We start from the raw sequence: 18,207 nt of genomic DNA on the forward strand, positions 1-18,207 counted from the left end.
GTGATTCTACAGGGCCTGTGGCTCTTGGCAGTGGCTGGAGCCCCAGGCCCTTTAGAATTGCTGCCAGAGAGTCACTTTAAGGTCCAGCAGAGCTGGGAGGTGGTGGGCCACATGGGTGGTGCTGCCAGCCCCACCCCTTCAGTCTGAGGCCCCACCCCTTTCAGGAGTTTAGAGCCACCCTCCCCCACATTGTCCAGGGACCCTGTGTTCCTGTCGGCTCCCCTGCATAGAGTGATGAATCAGATTTTTTTTGGCTCAGATCAAGGGACAGTATTAGCAGCTTCTAAGTGAAAGATAAGATGATGTGGACTCAAGTGCTCACAGTATGCAGATGGCATGTAGCATTACCTATCCTTCAACATGTAGGCTAATACTTCTATTAACAAGATGACCCTGTGTTTGGAGGGGGATCAGCTCATTGATGCAGAACACCTGCTGGAAGCTGAACCCAAGCAAGAGAAAGTGATGCTTATGGGGCAAAGAATCTACTTTAATTGAAGGTGCATGTCCATTTCAGTCTGCCATTTAGGAGTGCTGAATTTCTTGCTGACCCAGAATTCTCACCTGGCAGCATCTGCAAAAATACTTTCTACCATCTCTAATTGGCTAGAAGCTTTTCTCCATTTTGGCAGATGCTAACCTGTCTCAATTATATATACACCTTTTTCCTCATCTATCTGGGCTACAACAGTGAAGCAGTCAATGCTTAGGACTCCCCAACTGTAACAGAACAATGCTGCATGTATTTTTAACAAGAGAGGCTGCTCTGACCACACCAGATCTGCCTTCCACTCTCCACACTGTCTTTGCATAGAACTTGTGTTCAAGGCTTTGGTCCTTATCTGCAAGGTGCTCAGTGCCTGGGCCTAGATATTCTAAAAATGATCGCCTGAAGTTCCAAGAGGAAGACTTTGTTCATAAATTCTGCTTCTCTGGCATAATGGAACTTTCTACCTTCACTCTAAAGGAGACAGTTTTCTTGAGGGTTAATCTGTGACTGTGGAATTTAACTCTCCCAGAAACAAAGGACAAAGCTGGGGGATTTAAAAAAAATAGTTTATTCACCAAAGAATGCAATTTTGGATTGACAAACTTCTTGAATTTGACACACATTTGCAGAAGCTTTGGAAAAAAGAACATTTGGGGCTAGATATACAAGAGGGCATAGACATGAGTTGACATATGGATCCCTTTGTCACCCTACTTATACCCACCATCTGGGATGTGGGAGATGCATTGGGATTATCTAGTATGATCTCCTGTATAGTACAGGCCAAATCGCCCCACCTCCCCCAACAAAAAAATTCCTTGTTTATGTCTTTTAGAAAAACTTCAAATCTTGATTTAAAAACTGCCGTTGATGGAGAATACACCATGACCCTTGGGAAAGTATTCTAGTGGTTGGTTAATTACCATTTCTTGATCACTGACACAGAGGCAGGAGACACTAGAAAGAGATGTGTTCTACAGGTGGCTAACCTGAGAAGGCAAGGCACATCTGGTATTTTCAGGGTTAAAGCTTAATCCCTGCAAAACTGAAGATCAGTAAGGGGGAGGAGAAGGGAAATCAAAGCGCATAGGAAGAAATGAAGGGGAGGAAAGAACAGGAAAAAGAGAGAAGATAAAAGAACTAAGAGGGAGAAGGAAGCTGGCAAATGGTAGTGCAGTAGGTTGGGCTGTCTTGACTCCTACAAAATGAGTACATCCAAAGATGAATAACACTAATTTATTTCAGAGTTTACCAAACTAACTGGAAACATAGCAGATAGTACGAGGAATAGTCATATATGACTGTTAGTGTTGCAAGTCAGTGCAGTGACTCAGGGTACGTCTACACTACAGCGCTAATTCGAACTAACTTAGTTAATTAGTTCGAATTAGTTAATTCGAACTAAGCTAATTCGAACTAACGCGTCTAGAACTAAAAACTAGTTCGAATTAGCGTTTTGCTAATTCGAACTAGCAAGTCCACATTGAGTGGACTCTGAACAGGGCTTAAGGATGGCCGGAAGCAGTGCCGGCAGGGCATCAGAGGAGGACTTAGAGCGTGGAGATGCTGTCTCAGGCTAGCCGAGGGCTGCGCTTAAAGGGTCCCGACCCCCACCCCGGACAGACAGTTCTCAGGGGTGCCCCGCTTGCAAAGCAGTCCTGGCTTGGATTGCCCGGAGTACCCACACTGGGCACATCACAGCACTCGGCCATCAGCCCGGCTGCACTTGCCGCAGGCTGCCATCTGGGGAGGGGGGCAATCGGGGGGCTGCAGGAGAGCTTCCACCCCCAGAAGCCCGCAGAGCCAGCCCAGTCCTCCCCATCGGGGGCTCGTGCCCCATTCCTCCCTCAACTCCTTCCACTTACCCTTCCCTAGCCCCCCTTCTTATTGATATACAAAATAAAGATAACGTTTCTTCCAACATTGACTCTGTCTTTATTGAACAAAACTGGGGGAGACTGGGAAAAGGAGGTGGGAGAGGGGAAGAGAAAGGCTGAGAGAGGGGAGGACAACTAACATGATCAGGGGTTGGGAACAGGTCCCAGATGAAGAGAGGCTACAGAGACTGGGACTGTTCAGCTTAGAAAAGAGGAAACAGTGGGGGGATAGGATAGAGGTCTATAAAAGCATGAGTAGGGTGGAGAGGGTGCATACAGAAAAGTTCTTCATGAGTTCCCATAAAGAAGGACTAGAGGACACCAAAGGAAAGGAATGGGTAGCAGGCTTGAAACTAGTAAGAGAAAGTTGTTCTTGACAAAGCAAATAGTTAACCTGTGGAACTCCTTGCTGCAGGAGGCTGTGAAGGCTACAACTAGAACAGAGTTTAAAGGGAAGTGAGATCAAGTCATGGAGGTTGGGTCCATGGAGTGGAATTAGCCAGGGGGTAGGAGTGGTGTCCCTGCCCAAAGTTTGTGGAAGGCTGGAGAGGGATGGCACGAGACAAATGGCTTGGTCACTGTCTTCGGTCCATCCCCTCCAGGGTCCCTAGGGTTGGCCGCTGTCGGCAGACAGGCTACTGGGCTAGATGGACCTTTGGTCTGACCCAGGACGGCCATTGTAAGCTCAGGGCTCAGGGTCGGAGGTCTCAGTGGACCCCCTTGATTTTCATGCACACATGCTCCTGGGTGGCCAGGCTGGCAGCTCTCCTGCCCTAGACAGCCACTTTCCTGTGCCTAGTGCGGAGATCGTGGACGAGGTCCACGATGTCCGCACTAGCCCAGGACGGTGCCCGCCTCTTGCGGTCCAGGGCAAGCTCCCGGGAGCCGCCAGCCTGGTCCCGGGAAGAGGGGGTGGGTTGGGGGACATCGGGTGGGTGGCTCTGTGCCGTGCCAGGTGCAGGGTCTGCTGGCTGGGTGCTGGCAGGCTTGCACCTGGCACGGGCAACGTAGCCAGCCCGTGCCCCTTTAAGGGGTCCGGGGCCGGAAGGGGGGCATAGAGTTTCCCTGGTGTTGGCCAGAGTGGCCATCAGGGAAACCTGGGGAGGGCTAGCCTCCCACTAGTTCGAATTAAGGGGCTACACACCCCTTAATTCGAACTAGCTAGTTCGAATTAGGCTTAATCCTCGTAAAATGAGGATTACCTAGTTCGAACTAAGCGCTCCGCTAGTTCGATTCAAATTCGAACTAGCGGAGTGCTAGTGTAGCGGCTATGAATGTTAGTTCGAACTAACATCCGTTAGTTCGAACTAACATTGTAGTGTAGACATACCCTCAGAAAGGTAGTCTACAACAGCATAATCAGAACTGATGCAAAGCCTCTTTCTGGCTGAATTTTATGGTTATAAGTTAGATTCTTCACATGGATGACCGCCCTTTTTTAAAAATTAAACAACATATTTCTGGGATATAGCAGATAAAGGTAGAATTAATAGATTGTCAGTTGAAAAGTTTTAATACATCACACTTAACAGTCTCATTTCCCACTTGGAACCAATCCAACTCTGAAGTATTATAACTTAAATTCTAAAGACATTGAAATCATCTTTGGGCCATCCACCATGGGCCATTTACACATAGTAATTTCCCAGCACACTTGAACCATGAGTTGACACAGGACCACTCTCTTTTTACCATGAATCCTACATGAGCTCTAGCCCTGCAACACTAAAGCTATAACCAGATTTTGGAACAAAACTAAAATAGGGTTTGTTTTTTGTCTGCACTGCAAGACTAAGACATGTTTTAACTCTATCACAGATGTAAGTGGGTCTCCTTAGTCTGCCCATCTGTATGTGGGTGAAATTTACTCAATGGGAATAAAAAGAACGTGAACACAGTCAAAACACATTAATATGGAATTGCTAACAAAAGTGAGTTTTTTGACAATTGCAGCATTAAGCTGTAATTAACCCATTTTCTTCTTACCTACAGATGTTGGCACAACACTCTCTCTTTATAGGAGACTATAAAGGCCAATAAGAGGCACCATGTATGCCCAGAAAGTATGTTGACTGAAAACAAAGGACCACCATCTGTTGTGAAATCAGTGCTGAGCTTCACAGTCTATGGTTAAGAGGATATTCCATTGCTAAACCAGCACAGAGCTGGATTATTTTGAAAAATCAAAAATAACTTCCCACTGCAAAAGCCAAGTTTTTGGTTCTTGTGAATAAGGATTAACATTCTGGGGGTGATGAGATTTTATAATGAATTCTTACCCCTTCCTCTCCATCATTACCCAAGGCTCATCAATATCTTTTGGTTCATATGTAGAAAGAAAACTAAAACCTCCAACTTCAGGATGGATTATTTACAGTAAAGTATGTTACCATAGATTGTGTTCAGAATTTTTTTTTCCACAGGAACGAAAGATTAATGTGACCGTTACTGATGGATGCAAGAGGAAAGAAATAAAATACTGTTTTAGGGATCGGCAATATTTTATTATTTATTACTAGAAGATTTACCCAACATTGCTCGAGTCCTCAACTCAATTAATTTTTATGTTTTGGGCACAGCTGGGAGAGGGTTGACTGTCCCCCAGCTGGGGCAGATCCAGGGTCGATCCCATCTGCCAGGGTTCCGTTCATGACCTCCAGACCCTGGGGAGCCAGCACTTTGCTCATGGCCATTGGCCCGGGCTCCATTTTTCCCTAGTCTGGCAACACTCCTGGCTGTAGCCAACTGGCTTTTCCCTATGGCTAGATCTAGACTATGGGGCTTTATCAGAAAAAGCTACGCAAATTGTGCTCCGCAATTTGCATATATTTTTCCAATCACTTTTGCAGAAGCGGCTTTTCCAAATTACAGCGGTTCAGCCTGTACTTGCTTACAAGATCAAACTTAAAAATTCAAAAGTATCACAGCACACTATTACTGAAATTTTTCTTACTTTTTCATTTTTACCATATAATTATACATCAATTGGAATATAAATATTGTATTTACATTTCAGTGTATAGTATACAGAGCAGTATAAACAAGTCATTGTCTGTATGAAATTTTAGTTTGTACTGACTGCAAGTGCTTTTTATGTAGCCTGTTGGAAAAACAGGCAAATACCTAGAGGAGTCGATGTACTCTCGAAGACATCTATGTATCCCTGATTAAAAATCACTGTTAGAGCATACTAAGGAACCTTAGTGCCAGGGCCGGACCGAGGTACGTGCGAGGTGGACTACCGCCTGGGGTGCCCCATTGTAGGGGACACTGCGCAGGGCTGCCAGGCCGGGCGGGGATGGCACCGTGCATGATCCGTGCGCCCAGGACAGGGCTACGCATGTGCTGGGCACCCGGGGGCAGGGCCGCGCATGTGTCACACTCCCAGGGGCGTCGCCGCACTCCCAGAGCCCGGGGTGTGCTGATGGCTCGGGCCTGCACTATGTAGTGCACAATGTGAAGTGCATTAGTACATTTTAAAAATCACACCCCTATAAATCACACTACTGCTTTGTGTAGACAAACCTTTAGGTAAAGGTAACTTTCTAGTGCTTGTCTGGTATTAATAGGATATGTACATAGGATAGCTAGTTCAAAACAGTTATCTCATTAGGTTTGAGAAAGTGCTGTTGAGGTATGAATTTTCATAATTCATCTCTATTTTTCTGTTATGTCTGAGTGAATTTAATGTACATGAAGGATATCAGATCGACAGCTCAGGATCATGAAGTCTTGTATTACAAAAGAGCTGTGTTCTGGCCAGCAGTCCTATAAGCTTCCCCACAATACCCCAGTAGTGTGCCAGAACTCTCTTATGTGATGATAACACCTTCATGGATGAGAGAATAGTTCTCTGTGCCCACTCAGCCCTTGGGAAATCTTGTAAATGCCATCAAGGCAGGGGACAAGTATGATGATAGTTTTCCATAGTGAAAACTTGTGCTTAAGGGACTTGATTGACCCCTCCCCACTCACTGCAACTAGATCTCAAACAACTATTACTGGTGGTAACTTCCAGCAAACATCAACATAGGCTAGATTTAAACCAACATGGTAGCGGTCTCTATACATAATTGCGAAACGTTAACAAAAATGATTGAATGCTAAAAATCTGCAAATTCCAAGGGTGTGTTTTTCCTGTGGATTTTCCCCTCAATCTGAGGTTTTGTACAAAATCTAAACCTTCATAAATAAAATAATGTAGCTTTTCTTGTTCTGAAAATTACCTCATAATAGCATTGCATTAGTTACATTCTGATGTGTAACACACAAACAACACTGCTTAAAGTCAATATCAGTTGTGATGTTGAATTCAAAAGGTTTTATGAGTCTGAAAGAGGAGAAATTCAGTGTAATGGGATATTAAATCAAGAGCTTAATAAGGGTAATTTTACATACTAGCATATCACTACTTCTTGTAGCAGAAACATGCAGCTAATGTACTAAACCAGTTGGTCTGGGAACATTGAAAGACTTGATCTTTTACTGCCAAATTTGCGTATCTTCTTTCAAAAGTGAAAGCAAGTCTAGATGTACCCAAACAGGAAAAAGGGTGCACATTTTTAATATTCAAATAATCAGATATTTGGGGAGGTTTTAAATACTTATTTCTCTCTGGTAATATGACCAGGCAACTCCATTCAGGGAAATGTCTCAATTCTATGGAAATGTCCTGAAATTCCAGTCATTTTAAATTATTATTTGAAATTGGTATTTTGTTGCAAATATCAGTATACTGGCTTCCCTTTTTTTGTTGGTCCCTGTCTCTGTCCCCTTCCGCACTCTTCTCCCCACTTCTGTCAAGTAGAAATTAAGGCCCTCTTGCACCCTGACACATTATACTTTGGTTTTAGAAAGAAAGAGAAATAGTTTAGAATAGTTATGCCATTAGGTCAGGAAACATGATCTCAGTTACCAACCACACCACTCACATATTAAGTCAAATACTTAAATGAAAAATCTTTGCCTCAGCAAGCACATGATTAATGCCAAGACAGACATCTGTTCACACAGTTTTTGCAATACATCATTTTGAATTTCCATCAAATTTATAAACATCAAGCCTCACTGGAAACAATTGGAGAGCTAAATTAACAGAATAAATTGTTTATTGAAAGATTTGCCAACTTCTTTTCACAATAAGTTACAATGATACTCTGTGCTTGGGCTGAGAGCAGGGTTTGCATCTGGACCTTAAGTGTTAAAAGCAAGTTTGTATCCTGCTTCATTAGCTAGCACTATCAGTAGACTCCTCCTCTACCTATGTAGATCATCTACCAGAGGGGAAACAAAGACTCATGTTTTTATAGTGTGGATTACACAAGAAACTAGGCACCTTCCTTGTTCCTACATATACAATATTGCTTAAAAGCAAGTGGAGGCTAACAACCCTACACAGTACTTAGGGGTTTGCAGTGTTAATTGCCTATAAAAAGGGGCTTTGAAAATCATCCTCCATTCCCCCTACTAGTGTGGAATATTTCACTTATATTGATATATGTATAATTATGGTGGGAGGGTTGCAATGATATGAGTTGTAAATCATTCTGACCAGTCGTTGTATACTCTGCCTCCAGTAAGATACTGTGCAGTCTTTAACTATAACTCATTAAGAGGGACTTTCATAGCAACTTTAGGAGATTGGCACTTTTTTGTTAACCGTACAAAAGGTTATGAATCTTAAAGCCAACCTGAGAGAAGACTCACTGTTGAGTTTGGTTTGTTATTTCTGCTGTGTTTACATTTTCATGTTAATAAAAGGACTCTGTTCCCACACCCTTTTATAATTCAGTTTTCTCTGTCTGTAGTGCCAGGACCAAATTCCTCTGGTGATAATGGCATTAATATTGCCATGATAATGATGGCCTGGGTGGTTATCGCTCTTGTCTTGTTCTTGCTGAGACCAACTAATCTAAGGGGATCCAACATAGCTGGAAAACCAGCCAGTCCACATAATGTAAGTATGTCTGTGTCTTTAAGCACCCTTCCTACAAAATCTAAACAAAATGTCTAGATTTAGGAACACTTAACAAGTACACTACATTATATTGATTAACTTTCCTCCCAAAGCTGTTTTCTTATGCTTTCTACTGCTATTTTTGGTACTACATTAATATTAAAATGTATATTTTCCCTTCTTCAAAAGTCTTTCAGACTGGAAATAATTCTTTTGTTTAAAATCTGGTTGTACTGTGAAAAGTAACTGTAAAGACAGTATCTTCTCAGTGAATAGATATGTTCCCTGTGCCTATTGAGAGAACTATATTGATGAAACTCATCAGGCTATGCCTGCACTGGCACTTTTGTTGTTAAAACTTTTGTTGTTCAGGATGTGAAAAACATCCCTCTGAATGACAAAAGTTTTAACGGTGAAAAGCACTAGCATGAGTGGAACAGTGCTTTATGGACAGGAGCTATACTCTAAGCAACAAAGCTACCACCTCTCAATCAGGTTGTTTTATTTTTTTGCAGGGAGAGCTCTCTCCTGGGCTGTGTCCAGACTCCATGCCTCCGTCGACGGAGGCATGTAGATTAGCCAGATCGGAAGAGGGAAATGAAGCCGCGATTAAAATAATCGCGGCTTCATTTAAATTTAAATGGCTGCCCCGATCTGCCGATCAGCTGTTTGTCGGCAGATCGGGAGAGTCTGGACGCGATGCCCCGACAAAGAAGCCTTTCTTCATCGACACAGGTAAACCTGGTTTCACGAGGCTTCATTTCCCTCTTCCGATCTGGCTAATCTACATGCCTCCGTCGACGGAGGCATGGAGTCTGGACACAGCCCTGGAGATAGAATGGCTACAGTGGTGGGTGTGGGGCAATGCAGGGGAGGCCTTTTAAATGAAGTAAGAGCTGGATGGCTCTTACTACATTTAAAAGGCCAAGCCGCAGCAGTTTGGACCACTTGCGCTGGGTCCCAGACCTACTCCCACTGTGGTTCTGCAGTTTCAATGTAGTAGGAGCCAGGCTACCTGTACACCCAGCTGCTACTACATTTAAACTGCAGAGCTGCAGTGGCCCCTTATTGACTAATCATGTACTCAATACAAATTGTATCATTTATTTGATACTTAACATCATTATTGCCCCTGTCCCCAGCACAATCCTCACAGCTTCTACTGGCCATGTTCTAATCACTAGGTCATGACCCATGAGCTACCACAGTCACCATTCAGAGCAGAATTGCACTTTTAAAGCAGAAAAACAAGCAGAACATAGAACTACTGAGGCCACCCTTAAAGTCTTCTGTACAGAATAGCAAAAATGGGATAGAACGTGCTGTGATGACCAAACAGGTGGATTTTGTTGGAAATAATTTTTCTAGCCATTTTAAGTTTTATTGTGACTTAATTTTCACAGAAGCGCTTATTGGTCAAAAAGTCATTTGGCATTTGTTACATGCAAAATATCAGCATAAACATATATGCTCTTATATTCTATACCCTAGCAACAATTACAGTTATAAATATTGGTTGAATACTCACAGCATAGTCAGTCCTGAGAAACACCTTTGGTATGTCTAGACTGCACTCCTCTGCCAGAAGAGGGATGCAGATTAGGCTGGGTGAAATTGCTAATGATGCGGGGATTTAAATATCCCGCACTTCATTAGCATAAAAATGGCTGCTGCTTTTTTCCAGCACAGAGCTTTGTCGGAGAAAAGCGGCAGTCTAGAGGCTGATCTATCACTAAATAGAGCCTTTTCCGATAGATCCTGTATACCTCTTTTTATTGGAGGAGGATTTAAAAAACAGGAAACATGTATCTCCTTTGTATTAATTCTTTTGATAAGTCATGCTTAGCAGATTAGAATTTCTAACCAGTGCATTTTTTTCCTTTCGTACAATCAGGGACAAGAACCACCAGCCCCACCTGTGGATTAGACCTTATAAAGCTGGAAATGCTAAAACTTGCACGACCAAATGAACGAAAGTGACCAGAGTACAAAATCCTATTCAATACTATTTTCCTTTTGCATTTACATAAAGCAGAATGATATTATTTTGGTATTGAACACCTAGTAGATATTTCAGTTTTAAATTAATTCTTGCTTTATATATTATTACTATTCCTAGAAGGTGATATTTGAATAAACAATAAAAAGTTGCAGAAGGTGGGGTTTTATTGTTCTTACTGTGGACATTCCACTCATTCACTTTTTGCTACAATGATTACAATACATAATTTTTTGCAATGGTCCACTGCAAAGTTGAAGGAAATTAAAATCTTTGTCCATTTATATTCATTAAAAGTTAATTTTCCACGTAATTCTCTTTTTTGCTATATATTTTAGAAACTGAGTTGCAAACATTAGCATGAGTTTTGTGGAGGAAAAAATGAAGTTACTTTGCCTTGCTGTTCAGAGCAGCTTTAAGTCTTTGGACCGCTAAACTAGTTTTTAGGGCTGTTGCAAAAGCATGGATCATTTGCTGTAATGAAAGTATATATATGCGTGTGTGCATGAGGCTGTGTTGGGGAATTAGCACAATCAAAAACTTGTATGTGAAGAATTTACACACACAATTAAATCACCAAAATTAAATTTAAATACATTTTCCAGTAAGTGAGCTGTCTGATTCAGTATATTTTTAAAGACAACTAAAACTTGGGCAACTAAATTCTAACAGGAAATTGTTTATAAACTTTAGAAAAAGAAAATTGTAGTGAAAAGTATCTATTACAATTTTCTGTCCTGAGTATAAAATGTTATCTTAAATTTTTAGCTGCAATATGTAATGTACTAAATAGGATCAAAATGTTATCAGTCATTAACTTCAGAAAGTTATTGTCATTTACTTACAATTTGGTTTTTACATATATAGTATCATAGATTTTTATTCTTATCTATACTTGTTGGACTATTCAATATACAAATTGCTGGTGAAGACCTACAGCATATATTTTCTCTTTAATGTGTGTGTGTGCGTGCGTGCATATGCATCTTCTGTTTGAACCTAGTGAGAGTGACTTTTTAAGCATACATTAAATAATTTAAGACCATTTTAAAGATGTATAGAATTGTAGCATTGTATATTTTTCTTATCAATTTGAAAAATTAATGAGAACAATGTAAAGGACAGTTTTGTGTTACCAGATGGCTAAGGAGCTGATTTCCACAAAGGTAAGAAGAACAAATATGTGGGAGATTAATGGCCTGATTCTGCAAGATTTTACTCACATGAGAGCTCCTTATTTTTGCAAAGGGGCTACTCACATGAGAAATGATTTGCATAATTGGGCCCTGAAAGAATATCATGTTGGATCTCTGTTATCAGAGATATGATTCTCCTACTCAGAATAAATAGCAGCTCAGCCAACTTGTCTTGTAAAGATACAATATAGACCAGAGAAAATGTTTTTAGAATTTGATGTATGTAACTCTGCCACTGAGCTTCTGTAGCAGGGTGCTATGAGCCTATAGATAAGAAGCATTAGTAAAATGCTATTGGGCAAATTCTTTGTTAGCCTGATGCAACCTTACTAAAAATCACTGGTGTGCATATGGGATGTGCCCAGGCACACCCTAATGTCTTAGGGTTGCCAGGTGTCCAGTTTTCTACTAGACAGTCCAGGTTTTTGGGGCTCTGTCCTGTAAAAAATCCAGAAAATACTGGACATGTGCATTGTCCAGTATTTTCTGGTTTTCTGACTGGGCTCCCGGAAGCCTGGCTGGGAGGTGGGGCCCGATCAGCGCTGGGAGCCCTGGTTGAGTGTGAGGAGGAGGGGTATCCTAGTCCAGGCTCCTGCACGCTGGTCAAACGCATGGTGGAGCCGCAGCCGGACTGACTCGCGCTTCGCCTGGACTGTGCGAGGGGTGGGAGTGCCCTGTGATCTGCACTACCCGGGTCAGTCCCGCTCCCCACCGGCTGATACGCTCCTTCCCCCACCTCCTCCTGGCCGGCCGGTTGGTTCTTCCCCACTTCTCCTCCCGATCTTTCCCAGCCAGCCCCGCTGCACCCACCGCCAGCCCTGCTTCTGGCGGCCAGTTCTCCCCCTCCTCTCCCGATCTCCTGCAGCCAGCCCCCCTGTACCCAACCCCCCTCCCCACCGCCAGCTCTACCTCCTGCTGGCTGGTTCCTCCTCCCGATCTTCCCCGGCCAGCCCCACTGCACCCCCTGCCAGCGCTGCTTCCGGTGGCCAGTTCTCTCCTCCTCCTGAGCTCCCCCGGCCAGCCCCGCTCCTGCTGGTCACCCCCGCCTACCCCCCCAATCTCTCCCAGCCAGCCCCGCTCCCTCCCCCCAGCAACCAGCTCTGCTTCCCGTTGGCCACCTCCCCACCCATCTCCCCCGGCCAGCCCCCAACTCCTCCCCCCGGCCAGCTCTGCTTCCCAGCCCCCCTCCCTTCCTCCCAGCCAGCCCTGCTTCCTTCCCGGCTGGTCCCTCTCCCTCCCCCCCATGAAGTGTGTCTGGTATTTTTTTTAAGACTACCTGGTAACCCTATAATGTGTCAAAAAAAAAAGTGGCTTTACATTTTAATTTAATCGCATGATATGCTCTTTTAGTTTTAAAGTAAGGATTGCTGTATTATGCAATAAGCGCCAAATTGCACATATAAAAACAAACTAAGAAGTACAATGTCTCATACTTAAGTTTGTATTTTTTAAGTAAAGTTTAGTTGTTAATTTAAAAAAAATTAAGTTTAGTTAAGTTTTAGTTTCTTTAGTGTGTTTGATTAATAAAAATAATGTCCTTTTTGATTGAGAATTCAATAAATGTTCGCCTTAAAAAAAATTAAAAATACAATTCCCTGGGTGCACACCCTAATGAAATGTGCTGCGCATGCCTATGCTAAAGATAATGGGATTGTAGCAATGTAATGAGAGAATTTGTGCCAATATGACTAGTGGCATTATAGGCAATAAACACTGTGTAAGGACATTACTGGGATACACAATCCAACTGCTAGTTTTTGCCTTCCTACGACATCTTTGTTTGGAATAACATTTTGAACAGCTTAGGTAATGTTGTATCTTTTTATGGAACCAACAAAAAATACTTACAAGAATCAGTGGCCAAAAGTCTTCAAACTCAGGTGCATTCAGTTAGAAGCCTAACTGGAAGGGGCTTCATTTAAGAGGTAGTGGCAACCCCAGCTCCTACTGCAGTCAATGGGACTTGCAGGTGCTCAGCACCTTTGGAGATCAGCCCACTTTCTATTGGCTGTCCTAATGCTTATATATAAGGCTTGCTTTGTGCACCTTGCTTTCAGATTTTGGCCAATATACAGCCATAGATGTTTGTACATTGTAATCAGAGAATTTTTAAATTGTTTTGTGTTGAATTACCTTTTCTTTAAATTCTGCTAGACAATATGTTGTCCTAACATTTTTATACATATGTACTTTCATTATGTAAATTACTATTTCAAATTTTCTATGTTTAAGAAAAGCATTGGAAATATTTTATAGAAAAATGTTTTGCTAAGTATCCAGGCTGTTATCCCATGCCAACATGTATTTTAAATTCTGAGATCTTCTGGTTACTATATAAACTACAGACAAATATTACTGCTTAAAGTAAAAGTATCTGTTATAGGGCTATATTTTGCCACTTTTATTCATGTTATTTCACTCAGCAAATAGTTCCTTTGTAATTAGTTTGACTACTGTCAAAGAATGTTCTAGAAGCAGCATTATTAATAAGGGTGGCAGAATCTAGCCCATAATCATAATTTGTGATGAAATAACTGCATCATGATAACAAAACTGACCATTGTAAATGTTAAGACAAACCCATTGGAAGAGATCAGTGGAATATACTGTTGTAGACCAGTATCAATTTTATATTAAAGATTTGAGGCTCCACTAATAAAAGACAAGTTAAAGAAATAGCACTTAAAATTAGAGGAGAGTTTATGTTTATACTTTCATTTATAACTTTGTTAAATTAGTAGTATTTTTTGTATCTGCTTAACACAATTATTATATTCTAAAAAAAAATCAAGTGTATTCATATAGTGTCTGCAGATCACTTAGCCCTTGTAATGTGGTTACTGAAAGATGAAAAATGATAATGTGATGTACCTGATGTAAACTGGTGATTTAAAATGTCAGAATCATGCTAAACAAAAATCATGTCTGTGCCATTTAAGGTTTACTATTAATCTTCTACTGAATATATGAAAGTGGGATAAAGGGCTTGTACTATGCACTTTTTATTGACAAATAAATTTCAAATCTTATTAACCTTTTGTTTTTGTCTGAATTTCTTGACAATCAATCAAGGTCACATCTAGCTAAGAACAACTGTAACTAATTTTAAAGCTCTTCTCAAATAATCTAGCAGTTAAAAAGATAATCAACCAACATAGTAACACAACATTAGACTGTTAATCAGGGCAAATCACAAAAAGTGACATTGTCATGCATGGGTTCTAACTTTTGATATGAGCACAGACATGCAACCCAAATAGCAAGTTCGGAGGTTTAAGATACTTTGAAAACTGAAACAGGGATTTCCCCTCTGCTATTTGCATTGGAACCTTTTTGCCCAGAAAGTTAGAAATAGCACAAGAGAAGGGATAACAATAGCAGAGACACAATATAAAATTATGTTATAGTAGGACCTCAGAATTACAAACTACTTGGGAATGGAGGTTGTTTGCATCTCTGAAATGTTTCTAATTGAAGAAAATGTTATGCTTGTTCTTTCAAAAGTTTACAATTGAACATTGGTTTAATACAGGTTTGAAACTTTACCATGTAGCAGAAAAATGCTACTTTTGTTTTTTTTAGTAGTTTTCATTTACACAGTACAATACTTGCTTTTATTCTTGGGGGGAGAGTTGTTTGTTTGTTTCTGCTGTTGCCTGATTGTGCACTTCCCATTCCAAATTATGTGTGCGGTGAATTCATAACTTTGGTGTTTGTAACTCTGAGGTTCTTTTGATTAAGCATATTGTCACATTATTTAAAAAAAGAATCTGTTAACTCAGGGGTTCAACACATTTTCCATCTATGGTTTACTGAAGTGCTGAACTCAAATCCCACAGTTCCTAGTGGCTACATTGGATTGTGAGATTTAGTTAGATACATACAGAAATTGTCTCAACATTTTTAGGATGCTGCGAGGAATTGAGGTGGGACTGGCTGGTGTGAGTTTGATACAGTGCTTTCTCTCTTTCTGTCCATAAGAATTCAGCTCTAGGGTACTATCATTTCCTCTAGAGCTGAGTACTGAGGGAAAAGTGGACTGCTTATGAGATGCTATAGGGTGGGGGAAGCAAAGGGAGTAGCTGCAGGAGAAAATGACCTGCTCCATTCCTCTGCGTCTCAGTTTTTGTTGGGTCTTACCAATTATAGTATGTTAGTAATTTTCTTCTCCCACTAGCAACAGGGTTCAAACCAGTTAACACTGCCTTTTCACCATGTAAATTTACACCCCACTGATCAAGAATTCTTCTGCTATCTCACCCTATGAGATAATAAAGGAAATCAAATATTCAGGAGGGTAATAAGCAACAGTTAATCAGAGAGGGGCAGTTCCCTTTCACAGCTGCAACTATTGCAGCTAGACAAATAGGATGAGCAAAGACATAAAGAATTTGTTTAAATATTTCATTTACTGTTTTTACCAATTAAAAGGATACACTATTGTTCTTAAGGAAAAGCATATTATAAAATGTTTTATGCAATTTTGGGTCACAGTAGAGCAACCATTCACCATCAAGAATCACATGGAGCTAGTTTAAAAAACAAACTTATTACTGTACATTTACAGCTTCTAGCAAGATTCAAGTGATGATTGTTGGGTCTTTATTGTATTTTGTGCTTTGGAATGTTCAATAAAAACAAAGAAATATTATATAATCATAAAATAATAGGACTGGAAAGGACTGTTAATGCTGCATTCAAAGCCGTTTTTTTAAAGCTCTTCAGTGTTACTGTTTACTGCTAACACAAAGATGAACAGAACTATTTAATGAAGACATATATTAAAGATAGCAAAGTAGACTCAGTAGACAGGGTTTTTTTAATTTATTTTATGGAGGGTAACAGCCATTAGCTGAATTAAAAACAAACAAACCCAGGACATGAGGTAAATCACAGAGGAGCTGCAGAATGCCACTTAATAGCAAACCTTGTGGGTAGAATGAAAAATTGTGCACTGAAAATTGGCAAGAAAGATATCTAAAGAAACTCAGGGTTTGGGCGCTAAAGCAAGAGTTGTGTTTAGCCCACCTAAATCTGCAGTTTTCCTTGTAGAGATGGAAAAATCTGACTTTATCAGCTAGACTGATGATTCATGCAGCTTGTTATTCCATGTTCTGTGGGAATCTGTCATAGAGACCATCTCTGAGTCCCAACCCACCAGTTAGCTCACCCTAGTCCTGCCCATTTTGGAGAAGATGAGCAGCCTGGGCTGGGGCCACAGAGGAAGAGGGAGAGGGAGGCGAGCCCTCGGGGTAGAGTGTGGGCAGGGCTATGTTTGGCTGTTTGGGAAGGCTTAGCCTCCCCTGCCCTGCAATACCCGCTGCTCATGGGCACAATCCTGAAAAGAGCTCTGCAGATGAGGATGCTTTCACGAGGAGTAACGGTAGTTCGAACTAGGAAGCCTAGTTCGAACTACCTAGTTCGTGCCCCGTGTAGCCGCGCTGCTCGGGGTTCGAACCAGCGGGGTTTTAAAAATGGCGGCTCCCCGCTTATGCAAATGAAGCCCGGGAAATTCAAATCCCGGGCTTCATTTGCAATTGCGGTATGCCTACATTACCCCGCTAGTTCGAACTAGCGGGGTAGTGTAGACATACCCTCAGCTATTTAATACCATAAGAACACTAGGGAGCTGTGCCCTCTGCTCGCTACACTCCCCACTCTTCCTCCTCCCTCCTACCCCCTGGTTGCTTTTGCTTGGCTGAGAGAGTCTATTGACATTGATGACATGACATCATTCTGTTGCTTGGCAGGAACATTCTGTCATCTGGCATTAAGCATTTTTTTATATATAAAGAGAGAGATAAGAATGGCCATACTGGCTCAGACCAAAGGTCCATCTTGCACAGTATTATATCCTCTCACAGCGGCCAATGCCAGGTGACCCAGAGGAAAAAACAGAAAAAATAATCATCAAGTAATCCATTGTCTATCACGTCACAGCTTCTGGCAAACAGAAGCTAGGGACACCATCCCCACCTATCTTGGCTAATAGCAATTAATGGACCTATCTTTCATGAATTTATTTAGTTCTTGTCTTAACCCTGTTATATAGTTTTGGCCTTCACAACATCCTCTGGCAAAGAGTTCCATGGACTCTCTTCACTTTATTCACTACCTCACAGTCAACAGGACAATACACATGAGTAAAGACATAGATATTGCTGAAAGGTCTCATGTAGCAAAATGGTTTCTCCTCCAACTGGGGCTGAGTGACAAAAGACAATTCCTCCTGATCTTACTATTTTTACTTCCACTGCATTTATTTTAGCATTTAAGATTTCCTGTATGTTTTATTGACATGGTTGCTATGCCTGCAGTGTCTCTCCTGTTGGGAGATTTAGTATGCTTCATATTCATCAAAGCATTTCTACTGCCCACAGCACTGCTTCTGATGGAATAGCTTTGATGTCTTCTAGAATAATGAATAGCATTTTTTCAAAAAACCAAGATGTTTACTAAACAATAGATAAAGCCTTCAAATGTAATCATCCCTGGGAAGAAGTGTGAATAATTTCTATCTCTGGTGAGAAATGGATTTAAATAATTTAATTAGAAGGAAGGTCAGTTAGTAGAGAACAAAGTGCCATCATCAGACAACTAAAGAACTGGAGGCTTAAAAGGGTATTCACATCAAACATTTCAGGGTTTTTTCCCTGCAAGTTTAAGTGTTTGGGTTTTTTTTTTATCAT

The 18,207-nt window shown here is 41.3% G+C and overlaps 1 protein-coding gene across 1 annotated transcript in view; it reads left to right on the forward strand.

Moving 5' to 3' along the window:
- Nucleotides 1-14,551, forward strand: part of SMIM14 (small integral membrane protein 14) — a 62,695-nt gene extending 48,144 nt beyond the window's left edge. Inside the window, exons 4-5 of the mRNA XM_006129505.3 lie at nucleotides 8,175-8,323; nucleotides 10,218-14,551. Coding sequence (XP_006129567.1) covers nucleotides 8,175-8,323; nucleotides 10,218-10,250 — 182 coding nt within the window. The 3' untranslated portion in view covers nucleotides 10,251-14,551. The remainder of the gene's footprint in view (nucleotides 1-8,174; nucleotides 8,324-10,217) is intronic.
- Nucleotides 14,552-18,207: the final 3,656 nt, after the last annotated feature.

This window comes from Pelodiscus sinensis, chromosome 5 (assembly GCF_049634645.1).
Source record: "Pelodiscus sinensis isolate JC-2024 chromosome 5, ASM4963464v1, whole genome shotgun sequence".
NCBI classification, from domain to species: domain Eukaryota; kingdom Metazoa; phylum Chordata; order Testudines; family Trionychidae; genus Pelodiscus; species Pelodiscus sinensis.